The sequence below is a fragment of the Pan paniscus genome, chromosome 4, assembly GCF_029289425.2.
Source record: "Pan paniscus chromosome 4, NHGRI_mPanPan1-v2.0_pri, whole genome shotgun sequence".
Lineage (NCBI taxonomy): Eukaryota > Metazoa > Chordata > Mammalia > Primates > Hominidae > Pan > Pan paniscus.
This window is the reverse complement of record NC_073253.2, coordinates 165198747-165220522: the sequence shown is the minus strand read 5'-3', so window position 1 is coordinate 165220522 and position 21776 is coordinate 165198747. Positions and strand designations below refer to the sequence as shown.

The window sequence follows — 21776 nt, the reverse complement described above, 5'->3', positions numbered from 1 at the left end:
GTTTCTGATTCCTTACCTCCTAAATAGGGCTCATAATAGTATGTACCTCACGGGGGCCTATGAGAATTAAATGAGATATAGCCATAAACCTTTGACACAGCACCTGGGGCACTTGTTGAAACTTATGTGCCATGAAGCAAGGGCACAGACACTTCCTTCCTTTGGGGGTACTACTTGCTGGGGTGGGCTGGGGTGGGCTTTTCTTTTTCTTAGGAAAAAAAGATAAAGAGTCCAAGCCAGGTGCCTGACAGGGGAGGTTAAAGTCATACCCTATCTCTTTTACTAACCTTGAACAATGCACTAATTAACTCTGCATCTCAGTTCCCACATCTGTAAAATGGGAAGAATAATAATATCTACCTCACAGGGTTGCTGAGGGGTTGAAATGAGATCATGCATATGAACAGTTGAGCCCATACTCAAAACAATGTTTTTTGCTATCACCATCATTGTTATACTTTTCCAAGGTCTAGGTCATGCCTATAAAAAGGAGGCTGAAGGGCTACTGAGCTGCTGGGTTCACTGAAAAGAGAGGGGCATTAAGGGTAGAAGTGAAACGGTCTCAATGCTATCGTCTGATACAATAGCTTGAAAACACAAGTCAGACCACGTCCCTCCTCTGCTCATGGCTCTGTGTCGCTCAGTGGGAAAGTCAAAGTCCTTATGGTGGTCTACAAGGTCCTACATGATCTGGTATCAGATGACTGTTACTCACCCTCACTTGTTCTGATCTGGACACAAGCATACTCTGGGCCCAGGGCTTTTGCACTTGCTGTCTCCTCTGCTGGAATGTCTCTCTCTTCAATGTCAGCATGGACCCCTTCCTCATTTCCTCCAGGCCTCTCCTCAACAGCCAGTATAGAGGGAAGCATTCTCTGACTACGCTACTTAAAATAGCAATCCCTCATACATCACCTTTCTGCTTTAATTTTTTCCATCACAGTTATCACCTGTCATATATTTACTTTGACTTTTTAGTCCGTCTTTCCCACTAGAATGGAAGCTCCATTGCAGAATCTCTAGGTCTTACAACAGTGCCTAACATGTTAGGTACACATTAAGTATTTTCTGAATGAATAAATAAATAAATAAGACATCCTAAATATGTCCATTTACAAGGTTTCCTCACAACCACACTGACCGTTCCTCTGTATCTTGGGGACTGCAAGATCTTTAGCTGTCTGAGGACGTGGAGACCCTAAGCTGTGCTGAGAAGCAAAATAGGTGTTATCTGCACAAAGGAGATCAAACATTTGGATTCTAGCCAAATGATCTCTCCCTTCTGAGCCTCAGTTTTTCCAACTATAAAATGGGTTTATATTGGGATACTGCACAGGTGCCCCCTTGCTGTGATGAGAGGAGTATGAGGGGGAGATGGAAATGATTGTGTTCCAGGCCCTCTGCTACACCCCACCCACCCAACAGAAGCTCCCCATTCATCAGCTTTATTACTGGAGGCCATGGAAAGTTTCATTTGCAGGGAACAAAAAGGTTATCTGATGCTTAAAAAAAAAAATCTGAAAGGCACTATTCTGAATGCTGCCTGCATGGGGATTCTGGGACTCACACAGCAGCTTCAAAGAAAAACATGTCTCCTTTTTAAAGTCAAAGGGGCCTTTGGAGACTGGCTGTGCCCTGCCCATCGGAGGAAGGGTGGCCCTGCCATGAATGTCCCAGACTCACCTGCGACATGTGCACCACCTCAAACCAGCGCAGGATCCCCGGCAGCTTGTATGCAGTCACGAAGGAGGTTCTCTCAATCCACATGGACTGTCCGTGGGCAGGGGGGTGGCAAGGGCAGGAAAGAAACAAACACATTTATGAAACCTGGGTATCAGAGAAGCTTGGCAGAAACCCAGCCAGGTCCCCAGGCCTCCCATCTACCCGAAAGCAGAATAAATATTGCAAGACCCAGAAACACGCTCTCACCTTACCCTTAAGAATTCTTTCCCAACATTAAGTGTAAGCTCTCCCTGGACTTAGGCCAAGTAAGTTTTAACCTGGGTTTATCAGCAGTCTGAATTTTTAGGCAATATTGAATGTGTCCATTTGTTTTCTCGGGGAAGGGTTCCCAGTGTTCATTAGACTCTCAAAGAGGCAGTGGCTCCAAAAATATTAAGAATTACAGTCCAAGGCAAAGAGCTGAGACTTGGAGACACCTCCTTAATCCAGTCTTGTTTGAATCCTAGCTGGACACACACAGAGGAGACTAGCACTCAGGGGACAGTGATGACTAAATTGCTGTGGCTTCTTACTGGTGTTTGCTGGAAGGTTTGATTTTATCAACACCCCTTCTTAGCCTGAGGGTTTCTACGTGCTGGCAATGCCTGAATGCCCTGTGGTTGAAAAAGTGCCTCTGACATGAGGCCTGGGTTCTGTATTAAGGGGAAAAAGGCTCAAGAAATAAGGACACAGGCCCTAATGGAAGAGATTGGGGAACGGACGTCATGGTATCCATGGAGGTTGGCTTTATTTTCTCTGGCTTTCTATCAAGTTCCTTCCCATTCTGAGGCTGGCCGATGCATGGTCTGGTTCCTCCAGGTGGCCCCAGGGAATGATCAAGGGTAGGGAAGATACTCACAGCAAACTCATTCTCTGGGTCTACGGTCCCCCTGCGCACGGGCCGGGAGTAGTGGAACCTTTGCACGTAGTTGGATTTGTAGAAGCTGAAAGACAGGAAGAGGCTGAGGCTCCTGGTAGCCATCCCCGGCTGCTGACACCCGATCTGACCCTGCACTGTCCAGGGAGGTTCATTACAGTAAACTTCAGGCCTGGCAGAGTCCCTTGTGGTGCATTTAAAATCAGGGTCTGTGTTCTGGGCTCCATAAGAGTGGCTTTTGCACAGGCTTTCCTGACAAGGCAATTTAGAAGGTAGACTGGTCTTGTGCCCCTTTGAGAACATAGTACCCCTAGAGTATCCAGGCAATTGGAATTCTAACATTGATGGCCTAGGTCATGATTTCCTGTGATCTGCAACAAAGGAGCTGAGGTCTGAGCCTAATTTCCCGGAGGTGTCCTCAAAGGATTTCTTTAGGTGTCCCAGCCAACCCCCTAAATCAGTCTCCCTGAATCGCTGGCGAGATTCTAACTTCAGGGCCAGCAGAACACCGTGCTAGCTGCACAGTTATTGTCCCCTGCTCATGGGTGCCTGTCTGAGAAGGTGAGAAGGTGAGGGGAGGCTGAGACCCAAGCTGAGCTCCACCTGCTCTGCTGTGGCACTTCGTGAGGCTGCTGGGAGGGGCTGCCTCTCCCTGAAGGGTCCTTCATCTTGCAAAGCAGATCCTGTTTCTGACTGTCCCATCCAGAGGTGAGGACCTACTCTAAGACACTCAAATGCTCCATTACAACCTGGGCATGGGGTAGGGGGAATGAGCTGGGCAGCTGGGAGGCATACAGCCTTGGGTCCCACAGAGGCCCCACCTTGTGGCCTCATCAGTGACTTTGCAATCTGATCTAGAACAGGTGGACATCAGCCTTCACGGCACTTCCTCTACTGTTCCTTTATCAGAGCCTGAACACACCATTGTCAATGTACAACCTTCACAAATGCTGAGGAGATGTCCCTCTGGGAGCATGTGCTCAGCATGGACAAGGCCCCCTGTCTCCACCCTGCCTATCACTTGCCCAGCCACACTCTGTCTGTGGACTCCCTGGAGCCACTCTGAGATCAACCTGAGCAACAAATAGGCTGACTGCATCCAGTTGAGCAAATGCTCGATGCTTGCTGAGGATTTGCTGAGCCATAACCCTGGCTCTCCCATCCTTCCTGGCTTCAGCCTTGTCAGGGGCAGAGCCCAGCTAATTGGAGGGTGATTCTTTGCCCAAGAGGAAAAGGGGGGAAAAACTGGCTAAGATAGAGAAGGAACTAGAAACACACTGGGGTCTGTTCTGCCACCAGCTCAGTTTGGTGGCCCCAATGGGTTCTCTTCCCCATCCTTCTTCCCTGTGGACAACGAGTCTTACTTTATAATCTGGTCAGGCACTGGCTTATTCTTGAACCTGGGATGTTCATCCAAGACAGGCTGGACAGTGAAGCACTGGATATCTGGAATCCCTGTAGTTAAGGACTTATATCTGTTGGCTGCGGGGACAGTTTTAAGTATAGCTGGTCCTTGGTGAGACCTTCCAGGCCAGCCTTTATGGGGCCACATTTTTACTGAATGATGAACCTCAGGTTGCTGGCTGCCCACTAGGCACTAATGACTAGTTAGTCACTGAGGTCCTTATCAGTGCTGTCACCCTGCAACCTTATGCCAGGGCTCAGCCCCTACAAACAGAGTTGTCTAGTGGTGTTTAATCATCATCGTTGCTATATTATCATTAATAATAATACTATTGAATGAATTTATAGCTCTCAAATCAATTGCAGAGTACATCTTCCCATGATCTCATTTGATCTCCTCAATTCCACTGAGTTGCCTTATTAACCTAAATTGTCCCCTTCGAGGCCAGAGAAGCCAGGCCACTTGTTGAAGGTCACACAACTTGTAAGAACAGATCCGAGTTTGTATTTAGGTCTTCTAACTCTAAGCTCAGAATTCTTTCACTCTGGACTCACTACTCAAAGGCGGCCCTTTGACCAGTAGTGTCAGCATTACCTGTAAGTTTGTTAGAAGTGGAGACTCTGGACTATCTGAGAACCAGCTGAGTCCAGATATGTAAAAGATCCTTGGGTGAAACATATGCATGCTAAAATTTGTGAAGCACTGCTATAGAATATGCAAATAAATGTCATTTTGCACCCCAACTCTGAAAATTTGAAAGCAACTGCCTATGGCAGGATGGTAAGGAGCTGTGTTCAGACAGTGGAAAAGAGTCCCATGGTGGATTAGTGATGCCTGCAACAGGCATAGATATTGGAGAGGCACTATGTGGGTCAGACCCTTGTCATGCCTCTTCTAGATCTGTCTTTAGTCCTTTTAAGCTGACAATATGGCAAACTGAATGAAAAAAGTCAGCGGTCACTGGTCCCACTCCTGACCCCTCTTCCCTTTCCCTACCTCCCATTTCTTCTTTACCCACGTCTTTTATTTAGGTATTCAAGGTCTTTCCTCCCTCTATTCTACCCAATGACCACCATGACTCCAAAAAATCTTTTCCTGGGCCTGACATGTCTGCCAACTAAGGAATCAAGAACTCCTCTGGCTAGCATTCAAAGCTAGGCCAGTATGGCCTTCACCCATTTTTTCATCATTATCTGGATATCCAATGGATCCTACTACTTCCTTTCCTTGGAACATTTTCCCTTATCAGCATCCCTCTCTTGTGAACCCTTTGGACAGATGTCAAATACCACAGTCCATGAAAACAAAATTCACCCCCCAGTTAGGAGTTGTTTTCCTTCCTTTGGCTTTCCACAGCCTTCGTCTTTGCTTCTCTTAGGATCCACCCTCCAGCTCCCTGTAGGCTTCCTCATCCCCCCAGCCCACCTCACATCCTCCATCCTGCCCAGATTGTGAGCTTTTTCATGGCAGAGACTATGGTTCTTTCACACATAAGAAATGACCAAAACCTAGTTCCAAATTAAATTGAATTGCCTCTGTCTGATGAACTTACTCTATGCTAATAAGTTAGGTGTTTCATTGATTTACTTCTGATGCCTGTTTCTGCCTTAAATAGATTTCTCTTCTTAAGAGATGGCAATGTTTAACACGAATGAATAAATCTCAATGAAGGTATTTCTATGATTTTCAGGAAAACCATTTTCTTTCTCAAGCCATGTGGCCAACAGCCTGCTCTGGGAAGAAAATCACTCTGGATTAAGTCTAGGGCAGGGGTTGGCAAACTATGGCCCTGCGGTCAAATCTGGTTCACTGCCTGTTTTTGTAAGGCCCAGAGGCTAAGAAGAGTTTTCAATGGAGGGAAAAAGAGTATTTTGTAACGTGAAAATGATAGAAAGTTCAAATGTTAGTGTCCATAGAGTTTTATTGGAACACAGCAATACCCGTGCATTTTTGGGTTTTCAGTGGCTGCTCTCCCACTACAACAACGGAGCTGAGTAGTTGTGACAGAGACTGCATGGGCCACAAAGACTCAAATACTGCCCATCTGATCCCTTCCAGAAAGTTTGCAGACCCCTGTTTTAGAGAAGGTTCTAGGTCATGTTTACTGATCTTAGCCACTGGTGTTGGCCCAAGAGGAGAATCCAAACCTGTCCTAGGGAAGCCCGTGACACAAGTCCCCTGAAGTTGTACCAGGAGGATGGCTGGTGAGGTTGTTATGCCACAGGCTGAATGTATGCGCGGAACTGGGGCCCCAGAGGGCTGGGCAACTGCAGACTCCCTACAAAGAGACTTTGGCTTTCAATTATCATTTCCTACTTGGATACCTAAGTGAGAAATGAGATCTGTCACCCTCTCAGACTGCTTATCAGCTTTTTAACAAGTGAAGGCAAGAGAAGAGAGCATTAAGAACTCAATATTTTGTCAAAAAGTAGGCCTGAGTTCAAATCCAAGCTCCATCACTTCCTAGTTGTGACCTTATGCAAGCTGCTTAAATTCTGTGAGCCTCAGTTTTCCTATTAGCAAAATGCAGGAAAGCAATAATACCTAACTTGTATAAGTATTGGAGGGTAAAACAACAATGCGTGTAAAATGCCTAGTACATGGTAAACAGTTAATAAAGAGAATGCTGTTCATCAATCTTTTTAAAAAGGATGATGTACTAGAACATAGTTTTTGAAACAGACAGATCATGGGGTTCAAGTACCAGTTCCATCACTAACTAGCTTTGTAACCTTAGGCAAACCACTTTACATCTCTGCCCCACATATTTCTTGTCCATGAAATAGGGAAAATTAACACTCCCCTTAGAGGGTTTTATAGGATATAAAGCCCTCAGTCTCAAGAAAAGGACATTTAGCAAATATTAGCCCTTCCCCTTTTCTTTTGCACCTGCCTCCTGGCACTGAACCAGGGGAGATGTTATGTCCCAGGAACACGTACTCTCTCTCTTGCCTCATGTTAAAAGGTCACAGAGCTGTTCAATCCCAGGAGGTCCACTTAGAAAAGCCTTAGAACTAATCCTATGTCTCGCCTATAACCAAATTCATATTTATAACCAGCCCAGCCCACCACCAGTTGCATTTGATCCTGCAAATAACCATGGTAGAGCAGGTACGCAGGGCAGGCAAGCATAATGAAAAGGTTACAGATGAATATTTACCACCGGAGAGAAGAATATTTGGATTAAAGTACAGCAGACTGAGCAGACCAGACTTGCAACCTGTCAACCCCATTTTAAAGGCTGTAACTTAATTTGTGCTAAACGGTGCAATGCTGGGAGCTAGGCTGAGTTAATGTGCTCCCTGGCTCAGCAGTTGGCCCTATCCTTGCATTTATATGCTCCCTGCCATGCGAATCCTGTCTGTTGCCCAGCACCGGCTGCTGGCCCACTAAAGACCATGCTTGGCCACACTGACACCCACTTATACGGAACCCTAACATCACCCCATGTGACTTCTGTGTACTATGTACTCCAAGTGAGCTGGCTACTTCTCTGCCTCCTTCCTCCCTTTCTCTATTTATTTATCTCTTTTCTTCTTTCCTCTTTCTGTGTTGTTTTCTTTTTATTTCTATTAATCAACAAATATTTACTGGGAGTCACTTTGTACCAGGCACTAGGGAGTGGGGGACTTAACTGCAGGGAGCAAGCCAGGGCAAGCATCTTCCCTCGTGGAGCCGACATTCTAGCTCACCTCCATGCACGTTTAAAAAGCACCAGAGATAATGGCAAATTGAGACAGATTTTCCAAAGAAAACGGAGCTTGAGATACCAGGGTCATGAAGAGTTCAGAGAAGGCCACATTAGACAATAGAAAGGCCATGGCAGGCCTCTTCCAGAAGGTGACGCCAAGCTAGGATCTGATGGGTAAGAGACAGCTAGTCATGTAAGGAGCTGAGGAAGGGCATCCAAAGCAGAGGGAACAGAGAACATGAATGCTCAGAGGCAGGAACAAGCTGGGCATATCGCAGGAACAGAAACAAGAACCCTGTGGTCAGAGGGATGTGAGAAAGGGAAGGAAGGATGGGGGTGGGGGTGACGTTGGACAGGCAGGCAGGGGTCAGATCATGGATGGCCTTGCAGGCCTTGCTTAGCAGTTTTGATTTTATTATGATGGCAATATGGCGTCATTTCAGTTTGTGGAGCCTGCTATGCTCCTTCCTGCCAAAGGCCTCTGCACACAAGTGTTCTTCCTTCTGTCTGGGATATTCTCCCCACTTCCTGCTAAGCTTTGGTTGCTTGTAATCTCAAACATCACCTTCCTCAAGGAAACCTTCTCTCCTTTCCCAACCACAGTACTCTGCATGGCTTCCTCAAGGCACAGATTATATTTTTGTAAATAAATATGGAATAGTGCAATTAGTCACTTAAGGCCTCTTTTACTTGCTACACTGTAAGCTCCCTGAATGTAGGACCACTTTGTGAATGAAAATCTCCAGTCCCTTGCACCTTGCTTAGCATAGAGTCAGGGCTTGAGAGTATTCAATATAAGAATGAATTAGTGAGTGAGTGAATTAATCAATGCATGCAACATTTATGATGTATTGAGATAGGTTCTTTGGATCTCATCTCAAATATTTACTGGGAGTCACTCTGTACCAGGCACCATGGGAGATGGGAACTTACTGCAGGGAGCAAGTTGGAGCAAGCCAGAGCAAGCGTCTTTCCTTATGCAGTTGACATTCTAGCTCACATTCATGCACTTTTTGAAAAGCATCAAAGGGAGACAAATTTTCCAAAGCAAACAGAGCTCAAGATGCCAGGATCATGAAGAGTCCAGAAAAGGATCCAAAGAACATGGATCCAAAGAACATGTTGCATGTTCCTGCAACGTGGCGCCACTGCAATGATTCTGGCAGTAGCCCTGAGCTCTAAGGTGGGTCTTTGTGGGCTGCAGCCCTGGCACGGCTGCTCAGGTCTGGCCCCTTGGCTAGGGCATTCTCCAAGGATACACTGGCCTGGGGCATTCTTCACATCATCTCCTGGGGCAGAGGTAGTGTTCATCTTCTCTGCATTGGGGAACTGGGTCATCAGCTGCATCTGGAAATCTTCTCTTCGCTCATATTCCTTCCCACGGTAGATGAACACTTTGTTCTGCAGAGAAAGGATGCTCATTAGAGATTTGGGGACCCAGGTGTGAAGAAAGGGGCCAAGCAAAGCTGGGGAGCTTGTAAAATGACCACGGTCCATGGGGATGTCCAGTGCATCACTCTCCTCTTGGTTGCCCCACAGGGAAAGGAAGGGCTCAACTCACTGACCTAGCAGAGGCCATCACTACTTTAAAGGGTCTGGGTCTAGAGGAAGGGAAGATCATGGATGCTGAGAACTTTCTTCTTCTTACCATCCTATGTACAGCTTCCAGAATAATTACTCACTCAGGTTTCACTGTGTCACACCAACTCTCCTATATACATGGCCACAACATTTCCCCGTTGCCTGTAATGGGCCATGTGGGCTGGACCTGTGGGCTGGAAGGGCTCAGCATTCATATCCTCATCACCTGGCTTCTGGCTCTAAGCCTGTGAAAACACACTCTTTATCCTTCCTGACCATGTTAGTCTTTTATAGATCAGTGGTTCTCAACTAAAGGTGATGTTGTCCCCCAAGGGACATCGGCAGTATCTGGAAACATTTTTTGGTTGTCACAACTGGGAATGGGAGATGCTACTAGAACCTACAGGGTAGTGGTTAGGGATGCTGCTAACATCCTACGATGCATAGCACAGCCCCACAATGAAGAATTTTCAGGCCCAAAATATCAATAGTGCTGAGGTTGAGAAACTCTGCTCTAGACATCTGTGCCACCCATACTGCCTAAAATGGCCCCTAATTTCTTCTGTCCAAACACACATCTGTCATACATCTCTACATATCAGTGCTTCCAAACCTGGCTGATCATCCAAGGAGCCTAGGACACTTTTAAAAATTAAGATTCCCAGCTGGGCCTGGTGGCTCATGCCTGTAATCCCAGCACTTTGGGAGGCCGAGGCAGGCGGATCATGAGGTCAAGAGATGGAGACCATCCTGGCCAACATGGTGAAACACCGTCTCTACTGAAAATATAAAAATTAGCTGGGCGTGGTGGCACATGCCTGTAGTCCCAGGTACTTGGGAGGATGAGGCAGGATAACAGCTTGAACCCAGGAGGCAGAGGTTGCTGTGAGCCGAGATCAAGCCACTGCACTCCAGCCTGGGCGACAGAGCAAGACTCCATCTCAAAAAAAAAAAAAAAGAAAAAAATTCAGATTCCCAGGGCCCATGCCAGACCTGCTGAAATGGAATCTGTAGATCTGTGGGAGTGGGGCCCAGGAGTCTGCACTTTTAACAAGTTCTCCAGGGGATTCTGACATACAGCCAGGTTTGGGAAGCCACCTCTACTTCCTCCATGAAACCTGCACCCCTCTCCGCGGCTCACGGTAATCACTCCTGCAGGCCCACTCTCACTTCCACATTGATTGTTGATTAATAATTGTGAGTGATTTATCTCCTTGACTAGACTAAATCAAGTGAGGTTGGAGATCAGATTTGCCATTTCTTTTGTATTTCCCTCACCCCAGAGTTGAACCATAGGCTCACAGACTGAAGGAAGCCTACTGGTGACCTAATCCAATTCGTCATGTGATGGGTAAATAGGCCACTACAGTAGCGGTTCAGAAACTATGCTCCAGGGACACCTGAGGTTCCCAAGACCCTCTCAGGAACCACAAGATCACACTGTTTTCACAATAACATGAAAGCTGTTATTTATCCTTTTCATTCTCATTCTCCCATGAGTGTACGATGGAGCTTTCTGAGGCTGCGTGATGTGTGATCGCAACAGATTGCAGAAGCAGACATGAGAATCTAGATGTCTTCTCTTAAGTCAGACATTAAAGAGATTTGCAGAAATGTGAAGCAATCTCATGATTTTCACCGATTTTTTTATTGGAAAATAGAGCTATTTTTCCTAAAATTGCAGTTTATGTTAACATGTAATGGGTTTATTAGTGCTATTTTTATTTTTAAGATTTTATTTATTTTTTGAGACAGGGTCTCTCTTTGTTACCCAGGCTGGATGGAGTGCAGTGGCCCCATCATGACTCACTGTAGCCTCAACCTCCTGGGTTCAGGTAATCCTCCTGTCTCAGGCCCCAAATAGCTGGGATTATAGGTGCGCATCACCACGCCCAGCTAATTTTTGTATTTTTTGTAGAGGCAGGGTTTCACCATGTTACCCAGGCTGGTCTCGAACTCCTGAGTTCAAGTAATCTGCCCACCTCAGCCTCCCAAAGTGCTGGGATTACAGGCATCAGCCACCATGCCTGGACCATTATTGTTATTTTCAAATAAATGAACACTTCGAAAAACATTTTCTTAGTTTTAATTTCTCATGTAGTAAATGTAGATAGAGATTATCTTTATACACACAAGTTCTTTGGGATCCTCAATAATTTTTAAGAGAGAAAGAAGGTTCTGGAACCAAAAAGCCTGAGAACGACTGCTCTACAGTAACTCCTGAAAGCAAATCTCTGCCAGCAAACATCCTCCAGCCTCTCTTTGAACACCTCATTCCAGTGACGGGGAACTCACTACCTCACGAGGCAGCTGTAATTGCTGTGTAGTTAGAGAAACACAGTAGATGAGAAATGCTGGTGATTATGATGAGGGCTATTGACTGGGGAGTCTCCTGGGGATGGGGGCAGCACTCAGACAGAGAAGAGCACCGCTTCTGAGCACAAGCAAATCCTCAAAGCATAGAAGGACCGCTGAGATGCCGAGGCCCTGGGGCTCTCGCCTGGTGTCCAAGTCACCCCCAAACTCACCCGCAGGAAGGAGGGGAATCCCTGGCCGTAGTATCCAACAGCAAAGTAGTCTGGTTTGGGCCTGAGGATTTTCATGATGCTTTCATAGAATTTTGCCTGCTGGATCTAAAGGAAGAAAACAAGGTTTGTTGCAACACAGATGTGTATCAAAGGCACATTCAACTCAAAGAGGCCTTGGTGAAGACATTTTCATTATACCAGAGCCAATGAGCCATGTGCACATATTTACATATCTGTGCTATGTCTATAATCACAATAGTAATAGCTATATTTACAGTATACCAGGGACTGTGTTAATCACTCTACCTGCACTAGTGTGGTTACTTGAATCACCCTTGTAATAATCCCATGAGTATCTCCATTTTGCAGATAAAGAAATGGTATCTCGTAAAGCAGCCAGTAAGCATGGAGCTGAACCCAGTTAGTTGCATTCAGGGTTCCCATCATTGCGTCTCTGCTCCCACCTCCATGCACACTTGGGCATGGATTTGTGAGGCTATGGAATGAATAAATGCCCCCTGATACAGATGTTTTCCTGTGCATGCATACCTAAGACATTTCATCTATTCTAAGAGGTGTGTGTTTTTCGTATTTTAACATCTCTGGAAACAGTCTGAATCTTACTTTACACCTAATGGCATCTTATAACTGCAGTTGGCCCTGAAGGAATCATGACATGGCACAATAAAAAGAATGGTGTATGATCGATGGCATCTTCCATTTGATACAATCTGGAAGATATATGTGGATCTAGACGGGGGCCTGTGTGATGTGGACTCTGTGCAGGCAAGTGCACATACATTAGTGTGTGCTTGAATGTATCCTGTGTCTGTGTGTGTGTGTGTGTGTGTGTGTGTATGTGTGTGTGTCTTGGGCATAGGCATTGGCAAACATCTATGTGGAGGTACACGCGGGGCAGGTATCAGGTGTCTCTTGGTGCAAGCACATGTGCGTGTATTTGTGTATTATCTTACAAACAGTGAAAACAGTTAACAGCTCAGCTGTTTTTAACAAGATCACTATACCTTCCCCCCACCAAAAGCTATCAATCCTCTCCTAACATTCTGACTCTGTAAGTCGCTGGCCTGGCCTCTCTAAGTGGGCTAAGAGGGGTCCCTGGGGTCCTGCTGCTCAGGCAGCCAGAAAACATGTGGGGAGGATGGGCGGGAGGGAAGCAGCCAAAGAGTTCTGCATTTCCCTGCAGAGTCCAACTCCCCGCCAAACCCAGGCTTCTGCAGTACAAGCAGGATTGGCTGGGCTGGCTTCCCCCACTCTCCACTTCCCCCACCAAATCCTGAGCATGGAGATGCTAATGGGAGTAACCAGATGGGGAGCATTTTAATGTGATCTATCTGTTAATCAGAAAGCACAAATTTGTGTTTTTATTTAATTGGTTTAGTGATTTGTGGAACTTTTACTGCAAACGTAGCACAGCGTTTATTGGGGCTGCAGCAGCGGCGGCAGTTGCAGCCCCTCGCAGGTACTCAATGCTCCCTCTGAGGAGCTGTCACCGAAGCATTTCCCCACAACATTTCTCTTTGAAAATACTCCCCACAGGAAGGGAGATGCTCAATACAGCCTCTCTCAGGTCCTACTTCCGTTCATTTTCTATTTCCCTAACCCCGCCTGGCCCTCATCCCCATCTCCCCAGGATCTGGGGTGAGCTGAGGCCCTGAGCACCCAGCCTGCAGGGCATTCAGCCTTCCCAGGGGATGCCTTACCAGGTTCTGGCTGAGCAGCTCATAGTCAAAGATCTCCATCTCGTACTGTTCCGCCAGCTCCTTGCACAGACTTATGGCCTCTTCCCACATCTACAGGAAGGTCACAGGGACAAAGGTGAGGTGGCACCACCGGGTTTGCAGAGCCCTTGCTGAGGAAGGGACTCAGGCGTAGCTGTGCTTCCTGGGACTGAGGGGAAACCTTGCTCTGACCCAGATCCACCGCCATACGGAGGGGCCGGGGGCTTCCTAGAGAGGACGACCTTCCTCTGGCCTCTCACCGGAGTTTCTTGATAAACAATTGAGTAGGCACAGATGAGGCTAAACCCTTTATTTACGTGCTCTGATTCTTCACAACCACTCTGAGAGGTAACTGACAGCATCTTCATTGTCCAGGTAAGAAACAGAGGTTCAGAGAGGCCCAGCAACCTGTCCCGGGTCAAAACGCCTCACTAAAAGCAGGGTCAGGATGTAAGCCCCCGTGTGTGTCTCCAGGGCCTTGCTCTTCAGTCCCTGCCTCCCACGTGCTCATGTTTAGTGAATGAAACCTTTGATTCCCTCAGCCTCCTCAGGGAGGTGTTGGCCCCCTTTTCCAAAGATAAATGGCTCACAGAGAAGTGAGCAAGGTGGCTCAAGGTCAGAGTTTCCAGGGACAAAGTTGGGACCAGGCCCCAGTTCTCCTGATATGCAGTCCTGGGATTCTTCTACTCTGCCAATCCTGTCACTTTTTAATGGGATTATTTGATGTGTGGAAGTAGAGTCAGGTAGCACAGAGGTGGAAGGGGTGGTGCTAGAATATTAAAAAAAAATTAAGACTTTTCTTTAATAGTAGGTCTTCTCCATCTTGAGAGAAAAAATTCTAAACAAAGAAACCCTAGACATAGTGGATAATTCTCTCCTCTGTCTTAGACGAGAGTCAATAGATCACCTCACTCTCTTAGACTGAAGGAGGTCAGGACGGTCTGCAGAGTCAGGGGAGATGCAGGGTGGACCGGAGGCTGGCAATCTCTAGGGATACCCATTACATTTCACCTTCAGTTTAAAATGGAAAATGCACCTAAATGGAGAAGCTGGGGGAGGTAGGAGGAGGAGAGAGGGGAGGTTGCCAAAATGCAGTGTGAGCTGTGTAGCAAAAGTGCTCTCTCTGCATCCAAGCATAAAAATAAATAAAACCAAGTGCCGAGTGGAGAAGCCACGGCTGTAAACCCACGGACAGCTTAGCAAGCAGCATAAAAACGCTTTATGTGCTGGGAGGAGGAATCAAGTATATGGGCCAGGCTGGGGTTTTCTCTTCACCTTGAGCCTGAAGTTTGGGGTAATCCCCCTGGGCTGGGCCAGGGGACTGTTGGGCTCAAGTATAGGTCTTTGTCTACTTCTCACCATAATGTGAACAGAGAGAAGAAACGCTCTCCCCATGGGTTAAGAGATCACTAAGAGACCAGGGAAAGGGCGGGGCAGGAAGTCAGGTGCCTGGGATTTCCTCTCAGGTCTGCCTGTGTGGCCACTGGGACCTCCAACAGTCACTAATTTCTCTGAGTCTTACACATTCATTACTAAGCACACGGTGGGTTCTGGGCATGGTGTGGTGTGCAGTAATGAAACAGATATAAAGATGGACGAGACACAGACTCTACTCTCATGGAACATAAGTGGACAGAGGATATACATCAATAGATGAAATCGTTTGGTTTTGAGGAATTTAGAGGAGTCTATCGGGTGATGGCAAGATGAACTTATGGAGTAGAAAGCCAGCATGTGTGCCTGGAGCAATGAGCCTCCCTGAGGAAGTATAGGGAACGAAAGCTGAGGGGGCACTGAGGAGTTTGGGCTTCCTTCTAGAAGCTTCCATAGCAGTGGCTTTCAGGGTAAGCTGTACCCATCTGCTCCCTCCTCTCTGCTCTCAAAGTACTTTGGCACCACCCTGTTCCTTTGCCTTTTTCCCCATTATTGCACAATGCCAAAGGGCAATGCAAAAAATATTATTATTGGCATGTCTGTTTTGCCCACTAGACAGTAAGTTTTTGAGGTTGGGGATCATGCCTTTTTCCTCTCTGCTCAGCACAGAGTGGGCTGAATTGAATATCTTGCTGAGGACAAAGCTCAACGTGTACTTTTAGGCTCTCACACTGCAACATACTTAATCAGCTGATAAACAAATAGTAAGCTCTGACTTGACACCCAGCAGGGCAGGAGGTTCAAGGGATGGCAGCATCTCTGCCCTCAAGAGGCTTATAATTGTAAATTATGAAAACAGTGCTCTCCAACTGCTTGAGCCTTGGGAATTTATAAGCCCTTCCACAGACATTACCTCATTTTATCTTTCCAGAGAAGGTAGAAGGGTCCGACTAAGACAGATGCAATAAACTACAGTGACAGGACAGGCCCAAATTAAGTGCTAAATTATGTCCTGATGAACTGTAAGAGGTCTTGCATTGCAGAGGAGAGGGAGGGCTGCAGGTAAGCCAGAGGACTCAGGAAAGGCTTGAGAAGGAAGCGGTGGAGTAGGATAATGATGACGGTTACTGACATTTCACCAGCTATTACTACGCACTAGGTCCTATGCAGGGTGCTCTACGTGCATTTTCTCACTCTATTTTCACAGTACAACTAGAAAGAAGGTACTATTAGCATCTCACTGTTATGGGTGGGGAATTGGAGTCTCTTAGGTCAAGGGAAGAGTAGGTGGTAGAGGAGCAAGTATTGCAGATGGGCCATCTGGCTCCAAAACTTGAGCATGTGGCCACCGAGCAATGTTCTCTATAGGGTGCATGGCAGTTTTGGGGCTGGTACTTCCTGAAGGTCCACCAGAGGCTGGAGCTGAGCAGCAGCTGGTCTGGCCAATCTCCCGACCAAACCTAGCCAAGCATCCTTGCTGTTTAAAGATCAAGGATGACACTGCATGTCATTTATCCATTCAGTTCATTCATTTATGAATGCCCAGTGATTAGAACAGAACCTAGGACATAGGCCTACATATTCACTGGGAACTTCCTAGGTTCTGTCCTAGTCACTGGGCATTTAGCAGTGGGCAAGACAAGTCTCTGCTCTCATAGCATTCTAAATTGGGGAGCCAGAAAATAAACAAGTAAAAAGAAAATGAACAAGATGATGTCTTATAGGAACAAGTGCTTTGAAGAAGCCATAAGGGTAACCTGGGGCAGTGGTGCTGCTGGTTTGTCTAGTGGTGGTCAGGGAAGGCCTCCCTAGCATGTGACATCTGAGTGAAGCACAGCGTTCCAGTGGGCAGCTATGGTGGAGGAATGCTTCCAGCTGGGAAAAGCAAGTACACAGTCCCTGAGTTTGAAAAGAGCTTGGCATAGAGCACGTGAGCAAGAGGGACCCCAGCAGGGATGAAATGAGAGAGGCAGCCAGGGCACAGCTCATGTGGGGCCTCATGGGCCATGGGAAGGATTGTGTAATTTGTTTTAAGTAGATTGGGAGAGCCATTGAGAAACTGCGAGTGGGGGAATGGCATAATCCAATCTATGCTTTATGATCATCCTATCTGCTATATGGAGGATGATCTGTTGGGGGTAGTGGAGGAAGCAGGAAAGTTGTTTAGGATCCATCGCAGTGCCCAGGTGAGCAATGTCGGTGCCTTACATGGAGGTGGAAGGAATGGAGATGGAGAGGAAGTGGAGAGAAGTGATCAGAGTTAGGATTTGCAGGGATATCTGACAGAGCTGAGGATGGATTGGATGTAAGGTATGGGAGAGAACCATCCTTCCAGTGGCTAGGGTCCCCACGGGGGGTGGGCAGGGACAGATTACCTTTCCTTTGTCAAAGTAGCCTATGATGGTCTCGTAGAGCGTCTCCTTGAGCTGCCGGTGTGTCTGGGGGTGCTGCTGGCCTGTCTGCATGACCTGTGATGCACACTGCTCATCCGACCACTGTGAAGAGAAGACACAGGAAGTCACACAGGGCCGAGAGGCTGCCAAGAGCAGGTGTCTTCCTAGGATTAAAGGCAGGAACCACCCCCCCCCAACACACACCCTGTCCTTTCCATCTCTCCTCCTTTCTTGAACTCAGCTTATTTCTGGAAACTTGGGGTACCACTGGAGAGGCTGCCCTTTTGAGGCATGAGTACTCAGGATATTTGGAGGTTGCCCTCCAGGCAGCACTAATGTCCCAAGTCCCAAAACAGACAAATGAGGGAACATGAAATATTAAAACCACAGTGATCAGGAGTCAGATGAAGCCCTGCAAACACCCTCCCCTCTGCTAGCTTCCCCCTGCCTGTCCTGGGTGCCAGTGTCAGTCAGAGAGATGCTGGGCTGCAATTTCCACTTGTGAAGCCTCCTGGTTTTTGTTGAGTTGCACTTATCTTACTCTTTATTGGCTCTCTGTGTGTTGTTTGTAGATATTTACATTGAACCCCTAAGAAACATGCTCCCAGCTCTCCCAAAGCCAAAGGAAATCATTCTGATTTTTTTCCCAGCTACAGCTAAGTTCTCAACAGAAGGAATGCAGCTCAGTGGGCATGCCAATGATTTACCATGAATAGCAGTTTGGATATTATATAAAGCTGCAAAATGTATCTCGAAGAGGGGTTGTTGTTGCTAAATGTAAAGATCACTCAAAACCACATGTGACCAGGGAAGCAGTGCAAAAAGTATCCTGCCAGCTCAAGAGTTTGGAGACACAGGGCAAAACAAAATGTTTGGATTCTTTTTCTTTTTTTTCTTTTTTCACTCTTCAACTTGCTGTGAGGCCCTGTCAGGATCCCAGCATAAATGCCCTTCACCCAAAGTGACTGTACCTTGAGAAGCCAGGTGTGGAGAAGGAGCGTGTAGGCAGCCTCTGTGTAATTGTCACAGTCCAGGTGAAGATCGCGGAGTTTGTACAGGTACCTGTTTGAGGGAAAATATGCAGTAAGCTACCAGGTGCAGTGAAAAGGAGACACCTGGCAGGGACAAGCAGGAGCCCAGAGAACAACTGGGCACCTCTCTGGGTCGCAAGAAAGTCCTCCTTCCGGGATAACCAGAACTTTGAGTGGGTAATGACAGCGCCTAGTGCATGTTGGTTACTTAGTGCATGACAGGTACTAAGCTAACTATTTTAAATTTCTTAGATTACTTAATATTTATGGCAACCCTATGAGATGAGTCTCAGGAATTCCTCTTTTCAGATGAGAGAACTATTGCCTGGATAAGTTAGGTGCCATTCCAGCTAACATGCAACTTGATAATGAATGGTCTGGCCAATGCAATATGACAAGCAAGAGAAATAAAGGAAGGAGAGAGAGAGACAATTTATCAGGAGTTCTGTGCTAATAAACAGAAGAGTCAGGACATGATGCCTGCTCTTAATCACTGTGTCATTGAAGGAGTATGAACAAGCCACGGCAGCTATAAGGGGCAGTTCCTACCCCTCTCTGCAGAGTTCTCTGGGTGTAAGTAAGTGCATTTTTTGGTAATAAAAGGAAGTGGATCAGGGGCTGGAGAACAGATATTCATATGTAGACCTTGAGCTGTCAGTAGGAAGAGTTAGCTATTTGACTGCAGTCACATTTTAACTTCCTGTCCCTTTGAAAAGTGAGATCCCAGTTATGAACCATGAGATGGCAATATAACTGACGGGTACTGAGGATGAGAACAAGGACAAAGGAAGGGCGCTTTGGAAAATTCTTAGATAACTGATCCATAATAGGTATTAAGGGGCAGTGAATTAACTTCTCTGTGCCTTAGTTTGCTCATCTGTAAAATGGCAACATTCACAGAACCTATCTATAAAGTGACTGGGCATATAAAGGGCCAAGGAGACCATGTGTGTCTTACAAAAGGCTCAATACATGACAGCTTGCATTGCTGCTAAGAAATGCAAGTATTCACTGAAAGTGATTAGCCTGTAGCCGGCACTGAGCAGTGACAGTTATTACCTATTATCACTGTGAACTAGATTCCTCTACAAAACATTCTCTCCTGCCACCGTTGGAAACAGAATCCAGAGGCAATGAACCACTGCATCGGTGACCTGCATATCATTAGCAGGATTTATTTAAACCCAACTCTAAGTAATGTGGTGAGGGGATATGCTGATTTCTTCCTGTGAGAGGAGAGGCAGGGAATGCCTGCCATGGTGCCAGCATTCTACCCTGACCCACTGTCTCACACCAGGGAACACAGGGTTTCTCGGGCATCTCCACTCAATGCGTGTCTCAATGCTCTGGTTTATTTTCCTTTTGGGAAAAAGGCTTTCTGCACGAAGCTCACCAAAGGAGAAGCGAATGTTCAGTGTTCCTGCCACATAAAATGGGTCAGTGGGTCAAATGTAGGCTGCCTGAAATCAGGGCAGGGACCGCCAAAGATTTTGAGGCGAGGAAAGGTCACCTAGTGGTGATTTGATAGCTGCTGTGCTGGGATGCCCTGGCAGTCTTTTGTTCATTCACTTATTCATTCAGCAAAGCTGTACCGGGCATCCAGGCTATACCAGGCCTTAGAGATAAACAGTGACAAACGCAGGCACTGTTCTCAGGGTTTGGGATTAGAGTCTAGGAGAAGAGACAGGCATGAATCAAATCATCAGATACATAACAGCAAGAACACAGCGATGATATGTGTTGTGAAGGAGTGGTCTATGGTACTAGGAGAGCACGCTTTATCCAGGTGGGGAGAAGAGGGGCTTCTAAAAAGGTTCCCGTGGCATAACAGTTGATCTGAAGGGGAAGGGGATGAGTTGGGAGAGCTTCCCAGGCAGAAACATTTGTTCATTCATTCATTCAAAAAATGGGTGTTTTATTATCATGTATTTTTATCAATTCATCCTTCCAATAACTCTGTTAAGATGAGAAAACTGAGATCCAGGTTAAAAGAGCCAGAACCAGAAGCAGATTTCAAGCTCAGTGATTTCTGCTTTCACAGACACAGCCTTTCCACTTTCCTCCCGCCTAATATTCTGCCAATCGGAGTTAACCGTGAAATTGCACATGACCTCCATGTAGAGAGTTTGGAATTTAGAAACACCTCTGTGTGCACACATGGCTTAATTCTGCCTTATCTCCTCCTGCCCATCCTCGATGCCTTAGACCCCTAGATGGCTGAGTTCAAAAAACTTGGGGAGAGCAGCCCAGGGGAGAGCTTCCCTGCTACTTTCAACTCCTCCTTTGGCACCCTCTCCTCTTGTTAACTCAAGGGTCTGATGATCTGCTACAGAACCCAAAAGAAGGCACCCTAGTAAAAAGAAGACATCCCTCAACCAGGGATACCAAACTCAAGCACCTCCAGATGGCAGGTGCTTGAGCGAGGTGGACGGGGAGTAGCACAGTAGGGAATAGAGATGATGTCCTGATGACAGTGCTCCAGGCCTGTCCAGAATGGCTGCCACCACCCGGTTCGGCTAACAGTCGTCAGAATAGGACGAGGGCCCAGTGTTGTCACACCTTCTGAGTTTTCCAGGAGAAAAGGGAAATTTTGATTTTTATGTAAAATCTCCAGATTTTTAAATGTTGGCAGCCAATTAAAAATGTTTTTAAATATTCTGCCTGCCAAACAGAACAGATTTTCAGACTATACCCTGTTTGCAGTCTGGTTTAGATAAATATGGTTTTCTTAGATTACTACGGGCCTCAAATCTCCAAAGCTTGTGGAGGTCTGGGATTTGCCGTCTGTGTTTCTAAAATGAGAAGGGGAGAAACAAGGTTGGAGGGAGGAAACCATGTGGCAGCCATATTACCTATAGTACTTCATTTAATCCTCAAAACAGAAGGTAGGATGGAAACATTCTACAGGTAGGAAAACCTCAACCCAGAAAGATTGAGTAATTTATCCAAGGTTACAGAAAAAGTGAGGCAAGGACCGAGGTCCTTCAGACCCCAAAGCTTTGTGCTGCTACAATAAGGTATGACTAGTGATGTTATAAATATCCCAAACTCAGGACAACCTATAAAATTATTTTTCTCCAAATGATAGCTCCTATTTCTGGAGTAATGCTAAACTAGGTACCTAGATATATCTGCCGTAATAGCAGAGTGAGCGTAGACTTGAAGTTTCTGCCCTCTGACAGAATGTGACAAAAGCCCTGTAAATACCTTGCTCCTCAATCTTCTGGTTGACTCTACCTCAAGGGCTCCAACCTCATAAGGATGTGCATAAAGGTATACGTCCAAGAATTTTGTTGTTGTGGCCGGACGCAGTGGCTCACGCCTGTAATCCCAGCACTTTGAGAGGCCAAGGTGGGTGGATCACCTGAGGTTGGGAGCTCAAGACCAGCCTGGCCAACATGGTGAAACCCCGTCTCTACTAAAAGTACAAAATTA

The 21776-nt window shown here is 46.5% G+C and overlaps 1 protein-coding gene across 1 annotated transcript in view; it reads right to left on the bottom strand.

Annotated features, from left to right (window-relative positions):
- DOCK2 (dedicator of cytokinesis 2) overlaps positions 1-21776 on the bottom strand; it is a 446463-nt gene that overhangs the window by 24025 nt on the left and 400662 nt on the right. The window contains exons 37-44 of the mRNA XM_003810916.4: positions 18282-18372; positions 17293-17412; positions 13526-13615; positions 11805-11909; positions 8955-9096; positions 3964-4045; positions 2582-2666; positions 1684-1770 (exon numbers count right to left, since the gene is read on the bottom strand). Coding sequence (XP_003810964.1) covers positions 1684-1770; positions 2582-2666; positions 3964-4045; positions 8955-9096; positions 11805-11909; positions 13526-13615; positions 17293-17412; positions 18282-18372 — 802 coding nt within the window. The remainder of the gene's footprint in view (positions 1-1683; positions 1771-2581; positions 2667-3963; positions 4046-8954; positions 9097-11804; positions 11910-13525; positions 13616-17292; positions 17413-18281; positions 18373-21776) is intronic.